At 38.3% G+C, this 12,344-nt stretch overlaps 1 protein-coding gene and 1 pseudogene across 11 annotated transcripts in view; one reads left to right on the forward strand and one right to left on the reverse strand.

Annotated features, from left to right (window-relative positions):
• Positions 1 to 12,344, forward strand: part of RNF115 (ring finger protein 115) — an 83,225-nt gene that overhangs the window by 54,313 nt on the left and 16,568 nt on the right. For all 11 annotated transcript variants that reach the window (XR_012415898.1, XM_073997616.1, XM_073997605.1 and 8 more), the window contains one exon: positions 148 to 356. Coding sequence is in view for 10 of the 11 variants with exons in the window: in XM_005542114.5 (XP_005542171.1) it covers positions 148 to 356 (209 nt within the window). In the remaining variant the exon portion in view is untranslated. The remainder of the gene's footprint in view (positions 1 to 147; positions 357 to 12,344) is intronic.
• Positions 5,799 to 7,374, reverse strand: LOC123571342 (ribosome biogenesis protein NSA2 homolog pseudogene; annotated as a pseudogene).

Below are 12,344 nucleotides of genomic sequence, written 5' to 3' on the forward strand. Positions count from 1 at the left end.
AAAAACGTAAAAACTCTTGTACCTCTGCAGCAGCAGACACATCCAGTAATAATCACGGTGGCCATTTGGAATATAAAAAACTGTAAACAATCCAGGTGTTTATTGATTGATTTTTCTAACACGTGACTTATTTCTGGTCTTTACTAGCTTTGGGGCCATTTGGATCACACAATGTTTTTTCAAGATTTTAGACCATTTCTAAGTGGCAATCCACTGGACCAAGATAATAGAGCCAATGAAAGGGGTCACCAGACTCACACTGACTTCTGGGGAGCAAGGCCTCCACGGTTACCATTGGGTCGGAGATACAGATCTCGAGGAAGTTCTCGTCCTGACAGATCTCCAGCTATTGAAGGGTGAGTTGTTGTTTTTAAAGTTATTTTTTAAGGTAGTTTCAGTGAAGGACAAATTGGTGTAATCTAATCTTTATAAGGGTCTCATACTTACTACCTTTGTGGACAAGATGGACATAAGTAGAAAGAATGAAAATGAAGCTAAATTGAATGTTAGTACTCACCTGATGATGAACTAGAGAGTGAGAAATGTTATACGTCTCTGATTAACGTTTTTATTAATGTCTTAAATTAATATATAGACGATATGTGTCTCAGTCCATTTTGTGTAGCTATAACAGAATGCCTGAGACTGGGTGATTTATAAAGAACAGAGATTCATTTCTTGTATTTCTGGAGGCTGAGAAGGCCAAGATTGAGGGATCTGCATCTGGCGAGGGCCTTCTTGCTGTGTCATTCCATGTTTGAAGGCAGAAGGGCAAGAGAGCATGCATGAGCAAGAAAGAAAGGTGCCAGACTCATCCTTTTTATTAGGAACTCACTCCACAATAACTAATCCACTTCCGAGATGAAGGCATTTAATCCACTCATGGGAGATTCATCTCTTAAAGTCTCTTTTTCAACACTGCTCCATTGGGGATTAAGTTTCCAACACATGAATTTTTGAGGAGGGCACATTCAAACTATAGCCATATATTTATCAAAATTTCAAAAGGGTATCAAATATATAGGCATTAGGGTTAAATATTTCAACAGATTGGAACAATGGACTTAACATGAAATTGAATCAAGTATCTGCTTTTTGAGAAGAAAGGAAACAAATTTAATAGGATAAATATAAAGTCTTATGACTGTAAAAACATTCATGTAATACATGTTTGTTGAGTGTCTTTTTTGTATGGGGCACTGTACTGGACAGTAGGAGCACAATGATGAGTCAAATAGATGGTTTTGCTCATGGATCTCATTTAGTTGGAATAATAAAAGTTAATTTTATTAAGTGTTTACCATATGTAGAGGACTGTGCTTCATGCTTTATCTGCTTTATGTTGTTTAATTTGTGTGAAGTAATAGGTGCTATTGCTGTTTTCATTTTATAAAATAATTAACTGAGTCTCAGAAATAAGGTAACAGCCATTGGTGTATCTAAGACTTGAATCTAGGGCTTTATGAATCTAGTGCGGCACTGTCTCATATGGTAGCTGCTAGCCACATGTAGCTATATGTTTACATTTAAGTTAACCAACAGTTAATAAAACTCAGAATTCAAAGACCTCAATCCCAAATAGCTATATTTTGAGGGCCCATTGGCCACATGTAGCTAATAGTTACCGTACTTGACAGAACATATTATAGAAAATTTCCATTATCTTAGAAAGTTCTATCGAACAGTGCTGTTCTAGAGCCTACACTCCCCCCTCCCCCAACACACACCTTCTAGGCTTTATTACATTTTACTATACTTGCTTTATTACATATCTATCCATCTAGCTCTCCATTAGTTCATCTTATGTTTTGTGCATTTCAAAGTTAGTTGCAGACATCGCTTCATGGAACAAATACAGGATATGGGAAATCTGATTTAATGAGATTGTCTAGGAGAAAAATCAGTGAATTACATTGTTTTAATAGCTTATGGCACCCAGAGTTAAAACTACTATATCCTGTGCCAGTTAAACTGTGTGTAGATTACTTTCCCTTTTCTACCTGTTTTGAGATTTGAGATCCCATTATTGAGTTTCTCAACTACGGTTCGTCTAAACTTTTACCTCCTATGCATCTTTTTTTTTTTTTTTTTCTCCATTCCACCCACTAAATGGCCAATTTTGGAGCAGTGCTGTGATTCACATTTCCTTGCTCCTTTACTAGGGGATGGTTCAATACTGCTTTAGAAAAGTCACATAAATGTTCCCAATCGTGCCCCTGCAGATAGTAAGGTGCATTTAATCGCCACCAGATTTCATGCTTTTGATTAGGCTTTTGTTTTGCATTCCCTCAACAGATATTTTAATTTTCACTAAATTTCATTCTTCAAATTTCTCAGAAGCTGATTTATATTCTCCTTTATGAAAATTGGGGCCTTGGGCATGAACTCCCCAAATCCCTGTGCCCAGTTTCTCTATATCAACATTCATTTCTCCTTCGAGCCTCCTGAGATGAGGTGTCCTTTGTTTTTTTTTCAAGGCAAGCCTATCAGCCCATGTTCTGACCCATTCTCTAGCTGTTTCGTCTGGGATTTTGTATCATCCATCTTCTTCTTCCTGCTTTCTTTCCCAGTTAATGCCCTTTGGCCACTGTTTTACTCTTTAGCTCTGTGTTTTTCAGTCCTGGTTGTAAATCGTTGTCACTGAGGATATCTTTTAAACTGGTACCTGGACTCCATCACCAGGGACTGTGATTTTATTAGTCTGGGTGAAACCAGGCATTGGTAATTTTAAAAAGCTCCTGAAGTTATTCTTATTGTAGCCAGAATTGAGAATTACTGTTCCAGTTACTGCCTAGTAATCTTTTTCCTTTCCTGTTCAATAAAATTTCTTAAGAGTTGTTTGTGTTTACTTTTTTATCTTTCATTATTCTTCTACCTGCTGTAGTCTGGCCCTTCTTTCACTAAAGTCCCTGGTGACTTTCTATTAATAATTGCAGACCCAGTGGATACTTTAAAATCCTTATTGTATAGGTCTAGTTCACTGAATTCAACCCTTTTAATCTTTTTTCTTCCCCCTTGAAATTACTTTTTCTTCTTCTTCTTCTTTCTTTATTTTGTAATAAGAGTCTTGCTCTGTTGCCCAGGCTGGAGTAGAGTGGCGTGATCATAGCTCACTGAGCCTCAAACTTCTGGGCTCACACAATCCTCCTGCCTTAGCCTCCCAAGTAGCTTGGATTACAGGCATGTACCACCATGCCTGTAACGCTTGGCCAATTTTTAAATTTTTTTTTGTAAAGATGAAGTCTCGCTATGTTGCCCAGGCTGGTCTCAAACTTCTGGGACGATTGCTTGAGCCCAGGAATTTAAGATCACCCTGGGCAACATGGCAAGACCTCATCTTTACAAAAAATGAAAAATCAGCTGAGCATGGTGGCATGTGCCTGTAGTCCCAGCTACTCCAGAGGATGAGTGTGAGGATCGCTTGAGCCTGGGAGGTTGTGGCTGCACTGAGCAGTGATTACACCACTGCACTCCAGCCTGGGCAACAGAAGTGAGTCCTTGCTTGTCTCACAAAAAAAAAAAAAAAAAAAAAGAGGCTCTTCTTACTCCAAGATTTAAAATTTAATTTTTATATTTTCTTAATGCTTTTTATGGTTATGTTAGAACTCTTTGGTTACAAGTGATAGAAATTCAATTTAATATAACTTAAGAAAAAACTAACCGGCGGCCAGGTGCAGTAGCTCATGCCTGTAATCCCAGCACTTTGGGAGGCCAAGGTGGGCAGATCACTTGAGGCCAGTTCAAGACCAGCCTGGCCAACATGGCGAAACCCCATCTCTACTAAACATTAAAAAAATTTAGCTGGGCATGGTGGCACATGCCTGCAATCCCAGCTACTTGGGAAGCTAAGGCAGGAGAATCGCTTGAACCTGGGAGGTGGAGGTTGTAGTAAGCCGAGATTGCTCCAACCTGGGTGACAGAGCACAACTCTGTCTCAAAAAAACCCAAAAAACTAGAATGTGTTGGTTCACATAGCTCAAATGGTTGTTAGCTATATCAGACCCAACATCTCCCTATTATAACAATTGTCTTGTAATGCCCTCTACTATTCTGATTAGAAACTCATTGATAATATAAGCTATAAAACATAATAAAAACACATATGCATATATATATACACACACACACAGTTCTCCAATTAATATAAAGGAGAAATAAAAAAATATATGAATATATGTGTTTTAATGTGTAAATCTCTAGCCATAACTATTATGGGAGACAAAAGGAAAAGTTAGGTGCTTACTTCTGTATATAGAATCATTAAGATGATAGCTACAAATGCAAACAGTACAAGAGGATTATATTTTACAGTTCATCTGCCACAAGCATTGTTGGTACAATGTTACGACTTTTCAGAATGGTGAAGAACTCTTAGGAAGTTTCTGGGGTTTGTGGGGAAGCATAAACTTCCCTCAGTTTTCACAATAGTTACATGCCTAGAAAATTCAGTATATATTAAAACCAAATGGAAAATAATTTGTGTTTATGTGTAGAATGGAGCTGGATTTAGTTTCAGTTAATTATATAGGTAGTTTGTCACCAAATGAATGTCCAGGCAGAATGTTCAGAATATGCAGGTTGGCGGACAGTTCTTTGTTGGGCCTGGCTGTCCTCCTGTTTATTGCAGGGTAGCTAGCACTCATTTTTCCTGCTTAGTAAATGTGAATGGTACCTACCATTTATTGTGACTAGCAAAACTGCTCCCTTGGATTTCTAAATCACTTCCTAGGAGTAACACTGAGAAGCACTGATGTAAATTAGAAGTCTATAGGTGGATCTAGATGGTCAGTCAATATGTTATGTTCATCTGTCTATCATTCTTTCTCTCTCAAATCTGCTTTCCTGTGTTATCATGATGGCTCTCTCTTTGTGAAATGAAAGATAGCCGGTGATGGCTCCAAGTTTACAGGAATTATGGAGGATTCATCCCAGAGGATATGTCCATCTGTCAACTTTTTTTTTCTTTTTTTTTTGAGACAGCCTTGCTCTGTTGCCCTGGCTGAAGTGCAGTGGTGTGGCCTCAGCTCACTGCAACCTCTGCCTCCCAGATCCAAGCAATTCTTGTGCCTCACCCTCCTGAGTAGCTGGAATTAGAGTCTCACGCCACCATGCCTAGCTATTTTTTTTTGTATTTTTAAGAGAGATGGGGTTTCACTATGTTGGCCAGGCTGGTCTTGAACTCCTGACCTCAAGTGATCCACCCATGGCCTCCCAAAGTACTGAGATTACAGGCGTGCCCATCCATCGACTTTTGTGGAAGGTTTCTGGCCCTGATTGGGCGTTATGCCCAAATCTCTGGTGGGTGGGGAGTATTTTTGTGTATTTTTGAGTTAAAGATCTAATCCCCCCCATTTGCGTATCCAGTTATTTACAGCATAATATATAGCATATCTGATTTGAAATATCACCTTTATTATGTATACATTTTCATACTTACCTTTCTCTTTCTGGATTCTCTGTTATGTGCTGTAGATCTTTATTTTTGTATTCTATTCATGTACCATTCTGGTGTACGCACTACGATTTTATACTGTGATCTGAAAACTGGTAGGGAAGGTCCATCTCATTATTGTTCTTTTCTTAAAAAAAAAACAAAGTTCTTAGTTTGTTTGCAAGTTTATTAATGCTTTGCTTGTATTTACCTTTCCAAATGGATTTTAGATGCAGTTTTTTAATCTCTGCCCCTTTTCCCATCCCATTAGGATTTTGATTGGAAGTGCATTGAATTTATATATTAATTTGGGGACAGTTGGTACTTTGAGTTTTTTTTTCTTTTCTTTTTCTTTTTTTTTTTTTTTTTTTTTTTTTTTAAAAACAGGACCATTTTAATGTTTACAATTTAATAAATCTCTTCATTGCAGACATGTATGGCTGTTTGGTAGTATTCAGAAACATCACAGTAATGGCAGTTTTTTCAATTGGTGTGTAGTCCTCAATAATTATATATGAAATTGCTGTCAGACCAGTAAGATTGCATTTATACATCCATCATTTTCAGGATTGTTGGTAACCTGGGCATATTTTCCCCAAATAACTTTGCCTCCTTGTGTCACAAGGCCCAATTCACTCACATTTACCTCAATGACAGTACCTTTGGTAATATTACACCCAAAGTTGTATACAGTGGGGATGAGGGATTCTTCTTTACACCAAATATTGGTAGGCAAAAGGTGGCTTTCAGTTCAGGATGTGTTACATGGGCTTTCTTGAAACGCAAGCCCGTTGGCCTGATAAATCTTTCATATTTAGGTGGTTTTCTTGTAAAGCCATCTCCAACAAAGCACACTTTAGTAACCATCCTCTTCCATGCTTTCTTCTTTCTCTTTCCTGTTCGAATAACTTTTAATACTTCTGTTTTTCCCTGGGCACGTACTTTAGGCGGAGGGACTTCCCAATTTCCCGCCTTCTCTTTTCGTTTCTGTTTAATCATATTGGAAAGTACTTTAGCTCGAGATTGTCCCTCTCTGTCCAGCAGATAGGCAGGTACTGCTCCCTGTGGAGTCTTTTCATCATTCTTTTGTTTGATGTTTCTCTTTTCATGCATCTTGATAGTCTTTTTCATTTGTATTTTTTCAGCATGGCGCTGTTTATGGTAAAGCTTAGCCTTCAGACCAATCGTTTTCTTTGCCTTCTTTGAACGTTCATGAGCCTCTCGACTTTCCTCCTTTCTCTTTTTCTCATGGTAATCCAAACGGTATCCATAGCGTTTACGGTGTAATTCAATATATTCGGTCTGTGGCATGGTGATGGCCGCAGAACCACCAGAAGCAGCCCCTGGGGTGCGAAAACGCTCTCAATTTTCAGGTCTCAAAGACCCACAAGCCCACACCACGCAGGCTGGGACAGGAAAGGCTTTTTTGTTTTTTTGAGACAAAGTCTTGCTCTGTTGCCCAGGCTGGAGTACAGTGGTGTGATCTCGGCTCAGTGCAACCTCTGCCTCCCAATTCAAGCATTCTTCCTGCCTCAGCCTCCCAAGTAGCTGGGATTACAGGCATCTGCCACTACACCTGGCTAATTTTTGTATTTTTGATAGAGACAGGGTTTCGCCGTGTTGACCAGACTGATCTCAAACTCTTGACCTCAGGTGATCTGCCTGCCTCGGCCTCCCAAAGTGCTGGGTTTACAGGCGTGAGCCACTGTGCCCAGCCGGTACGTTTTAGTAATACTGAAACTTCTCAGACCTATGGCTCATGGTCTCAGTTTATTTGGTTCTTTTTTCTTCTTCCTCTGTCTTCCTCTTCCTTCTTCCTTCTTCTTCTTCCTTTCTCCTTCTTCTTCCTCCTTCCTCTTTCATTCTTCCTCATTCTTCCTCTTCCTTCTTCCTCCTCCTTCCTTTCTTTTTCCTCCTTCCTTTTTCTTCCTCCCTTTTCTTCTTTCTCCTTCCCTTTTCCATCTTCTTCCTTCTCTTTTCTTCTTCTTCCTTCTTTTTCCTTCTTCTTTTCCCTTTCTTCTTTCTTTTTAAAAATAGACTTTTTTAGAGCAGTTTTAGGTTCACAGCCAATTGAGTAGAAGATACAGGACACTTTTCATCATTCAGTCAAGTTTCATAGTTTGATTTAACTTTTTATTTATTTATTTATGTATTTAATTAATTTATTTATTTTTGAGACGGAGTCTTGCTCTGTCGCCCAGGCTGGAGTGCAGTGGCTGGATCTCAGCTCACTGCAAGCTCTGACTCCTGGGTTTATGCCATTTTACTGCCTCAGCCTCCCGAGTAGCTGGGACTACAGGTGCCCACCACCTCGCCCGGCTAGTTTCTTGTATTTTTTAGTAGAGACGGGGTTTCACCGTGATAGCCAGGATGGTCTCGATCTCCTGACCTCGTGATCTGCCCACCTCGGCCTCCCAAAGTGCTGGGATTACAGGCTTGAGCCACCGCGCCCGGCCGATTTGACTTTTTAACTGATTATTGCTGGCAAACTTTTTGTTACCCTTCGTCTTGTTACTTAATGAATTCTCTTATTAATTGTAATAGTTTTTCATTTTATTCTATTTAGTTTTCTAGTTAGCACTCATATCATCCTCAAATATTGATTGTGTTTCTCTTTCCAATGTTTATGCCTCTTATTTTTCTTATCTGTTATATTGACTATACTACCAAAACAAAGTTGTTTAATATAGGCATCATTGTGTTTTTCCGGACTTCAGTGAGAATGAATTAGTGTTTCTTTGTTAAACATGTTTGCTTTTGGTTCCTAGTATATGCATTATCACACTAAGAAAGTTTAATTTTATTCATAATTTATTAGGGGCTTTTAATTAAGAATGACTAATGATTTTGTCACATGCCCTTTGCAGTCCTATCAAAATGACCTTAGAGTTTTTCTCCCTTAAACAGTTAATGCATTTTATTAACAAGTATGTTTTCTAATGTTTTCTAGTGTTTCTATTCAAGCTGCTTTGTCAAGGAGCACTAATCTCTCTTTTTTAGGGCTCGGAGGTTGGGGAAATAGGGTCTCACTTTGTTGCCCAGGCTAGAGTGCAGTAGCAAGATCATGTTTCACTACAACTTCAAACTCGGTGGGCTCAAGCAATCCTCCCACTTCAGCCTACGAACTAGGTAGGACTACAGGCATGTACTACTACACCTGGCTAATTTTTCAATTTTTGGTAGAGACTAGGTTGCTCAGGCTGGAGTCTCTTAATACATTATTGGAGTTGATTTGTTCCTTATCTTTTTTTTTTTTTTTTTTAAGAATTTTTATATTTATTCAAAAGACGGTGAGTCTCTTTATCAAGTTTTGGTGTCAGGATTATATTAGTTGCATAAAAGGAACTGGGAAAATTTGCTGTAATCTTATGCTTGGAAATAGTTTAAATAACACAGGAATTACCTATTATTTAAAGGTTTAATACAAGTTACCTGTAATTCCATCTGGACCTGGTATCTTTTGAGAACTAGATCTATTACAGTCTTTTCAGTTACTTCTGGGGTTAATAGTGTAGGGTAATGTTTTATTTATCTCTGTATTCTCAGCTTCAACACAGTATCGGTTTTATAGTGGCTACTAAACGTGTTTGTTTTGAATAAGTGGATAATTGTAATTATGTCTCTAAAAAGTACAAAAAAATATAAATTAGTAGTAATAATAGCTAAGAGTATGTGCCAGAAACTAGTCTAAATGCTTTACAGGTATTCATTTGTTTAATCCTCACTATAACTCTGTGAAGAAGGTATTGTGAATATCTCCATTTTACCAGAGAAACTGAGGCACAGAGCGTTTAGGTAAATTGTCTAAGAGTATAAAGGCAGTTAAATATTGGAGCCAGGATAGTGCAGAAATGGAAGTGTTTGTATTTGGTGAGATTTTTAACTGTTTACTTGTACTGAAAAATTTTAGTATAACTGTTTAGTATAAGTCAAAAATTTAAAATTAAGTAGCCTTCTCACTTATTTTTTAACCAAAGAATTAAGCATTTCCCTAATTTTCTCAGAAACTTTCCTTCCAAGGCACCAGTATATCAGTAAATAGAACTTGAAAATTTTAAATTCAGTTTCTTTTCTCTTTTCTTTCATAGAAGTATAAATAAACACAGTATATCTTTGGGGCCTATTACTATACCTACTTAGCAGGCCTGCCCAGATTGTTCCATATGGTTGTTACTTTACAGTAATTGTCATTATGATGTCACTGTATGTTTTGAAAGTACAATTTCATGTTTTACAAATTTTAAAAAATTGATTAAACTTTAGCATGGCTTCTTCCTGATAACAGTTTTGTCCTCTTGCTTTGAGAAGGAACATATGGGCATTCCATTTATGGTTTCCATGGGCTACATCTCAATTTCCTGTTCATTTTACTGGTTTCACTGTAAACAGAGTACTTTGTATTTAATGGCCAGCTGCGGTGGCTCACACCTGTAATTCCAGCACTTTGGGAGGCCGAGGTGGGTGGATCACTTGAGGTCAGGAGTTCCAGACCAGCCTGACCAACATGATGAAATCCCATCTCTACTAAAAATCCAAAAATTAACAAGGCATGGTGGTGGTTGCCTGTTATCCCAGCTACTCAGGAGGCTGAGGCAGGAGAATCACTTGCAGTGAGCCAAGATCGCACCACTGTACTCCAGCCTGGGCAACAGAGCAAGACTCCATTTCAAGAAAAAGAGTACTTTGTATTTAAGAAATCAGGTGTCAGAGATTAGCCTTTGTGGGATTATTAGTGTGTTCCTCACGCCAACTTAATAAGTTTCCCTGAAATGAGATCCATTTTCTTTGACTTTTTCATTGGCATGAGTAAAAGTTTTTTACTAACACAAAGACAGGGAAATCTCACATTGTTCATTCATTCTGCAAATATTTATTCAGTGTCCCTAAAGTATGTGCTTTATCCTCTAATCTGCAGCTTTTGAATGATAGTTAATTAGGTCTTGAATAGACTAGCTCATCTTATCTGACTTTAAGTGCATCTGACCTGTGTCAGAAGATTAATTTATACATTTATAACTGAGGGTATTCTGTTTCAGTGACTCCAAAACTCATTTGTTTGTTAGCATACTGTTGTCTGTGAATTTCTCAGATATCAAGAAATCAAAAGCAATCGGATGGTGGTTTGGTACATATAGAATCAGCAAGGAAATTGCATGATCTTTAAGAGAAATTCCATTCAGGTTGTGATAAATGCTAAGAAATTACTCATATTTCACTTCAAAAAATTTTTTAGGACGGTAAAATTTTTTTTTTTTTTTTGAGACAGAGTCTTGCTCTGTCGCCCAGGCTGGGGTGCAGTGGCCGGATCTCGGCTCACTGCAAGCTCCGCCTCCCGGGTTTAGACCATTCTCCTGCCTCAGCCTCCCGAGTAGCTGGGACTACAGGCGCCTGCCACCTCGCCCGGCTAGTTTTTTTTTTGTATTTTTTAGTAGAGACGGGGTTTCACCGTGTTAGCCAGGATGGTCTCGATCTCCTGACCTCGTGATCCGCCCGTCTCGGCCTCCCAAAGTGCTGGGATTACAGGCTTGAGCCACCGCGCCCGGCCTTAGGACGGTAAAATATTAATGCTTGTTAGGTTTTTTTGCTTTGTGTTAGGTCAACACCAGCACATTCATATTTTCCAGACAAGTAATAGAGATTACCACCCACTAGTCTGCACTTATTACATTGAAACCCATCTTTATTTTATTTTGTTGTTTTTGTTTTGTTTTGTTTTGTTTTTTTGAGAGGGAGTCTCACTGTCTCCCAGGTTGCAGTGCAGTGGTGTGATCTCAGCTCACTGCAACCTCTGCCTCCCAGATTCAAGCAATTCTCCTGCCTCAGCCTCCTGAGTGCTGGGACTATAGGCATGAGCCACAATGCCTGGCTAATTTTTTTGTATTTTTAGTGAAGACAGGGTTTTGCCATGTTGGCCAGGCTGGTCTCGAACTCCTGACCTCAAGTGATCCTCCTGCTTCAGCCTCTCAAGGTGTTGGGATTACAGGCATAAGCCACTGCACCCAGCCCCATTTTTATTTTGTTGTGCTTTACTCTTTTGGTTCTTTGTTGCATTTTAGCCTGGTGGTTTAGTCTCCTTCCTGGCTATATAAAGGAAGCCTCTTTGATTTTAGTTAGCAGTAAGCTGTTTCCGATTCGCTTTGTAGGGTACATTACTTCTAAGAAGCTGTCCCACCTAAATAATATGTTCTTTTTAAAATTTATTATTTTTATTTTCGATTCGGGGGGTACATGTACAGATTTGGTTTTAATTTTTAAATTTTTAAAAATTTGCTCTCCTGGTAACTCACAGAACAGCAGGTTTATTACACAGGTATATTGTGTGATGCTGGGGTTTGGGCTTATGATGATCCCATAACCTAAGCAGTGAACATAGTACCTATAGGTAGTTTCTCAACCTTTGCCCTTCTCCCTCCCTGTCCGGTTTTGTGATCCCCAGTGTTTATTATTCCTTACTTTGTGTCCCTGTGTAACCAATGTTTAGTTCCCATGTATAAGTGAGAACATATGGTATTTCTGTTTTCTGCATTAACTTGCTTATTAGGCTAATGACCTCCAACTATATCAACTATATCCATGTTGCTGCAAAGTACATGATTTTGTTCTTTTTTATGGCTGTGTAAAGAATATATTTTAAGATTTCCTACCTAGAGAATATGTGCTTCTGAAGTTAACCCTAGATTCTTGGACCATGGTTTTCTGACCACTGATCACATCTCAGATTTTGAGAACTGACTTTTTTCGGTTAACTTTTTTTTTCCTTATTAAAAAAAATATTTTTTTTGGTATGGAATAAAAAGACAACCTTATCCAGAAATAGCCATAGTTACGCCTTGATGTATAATCTTATAGACCTTTTAAAATATATATATATGATAATTACATCTATATAATTGAAATTGAATTGATTATACTA

Source organism: Macaca fascicularis, chromosome 1, assembly GCF_037993035.2.
Source record: "Macaca fascicularis isolate 582-1 chromosome 1, T2T-MFA8v1.1".
In the NCBI taxonomy this organism is placed as follows: domain Eukaryota; kingdom Metazoa; phylum Chordata; class Mammalia; order Primates; family Cercopithecidae; genus Macaca; species Macaca fascicularis.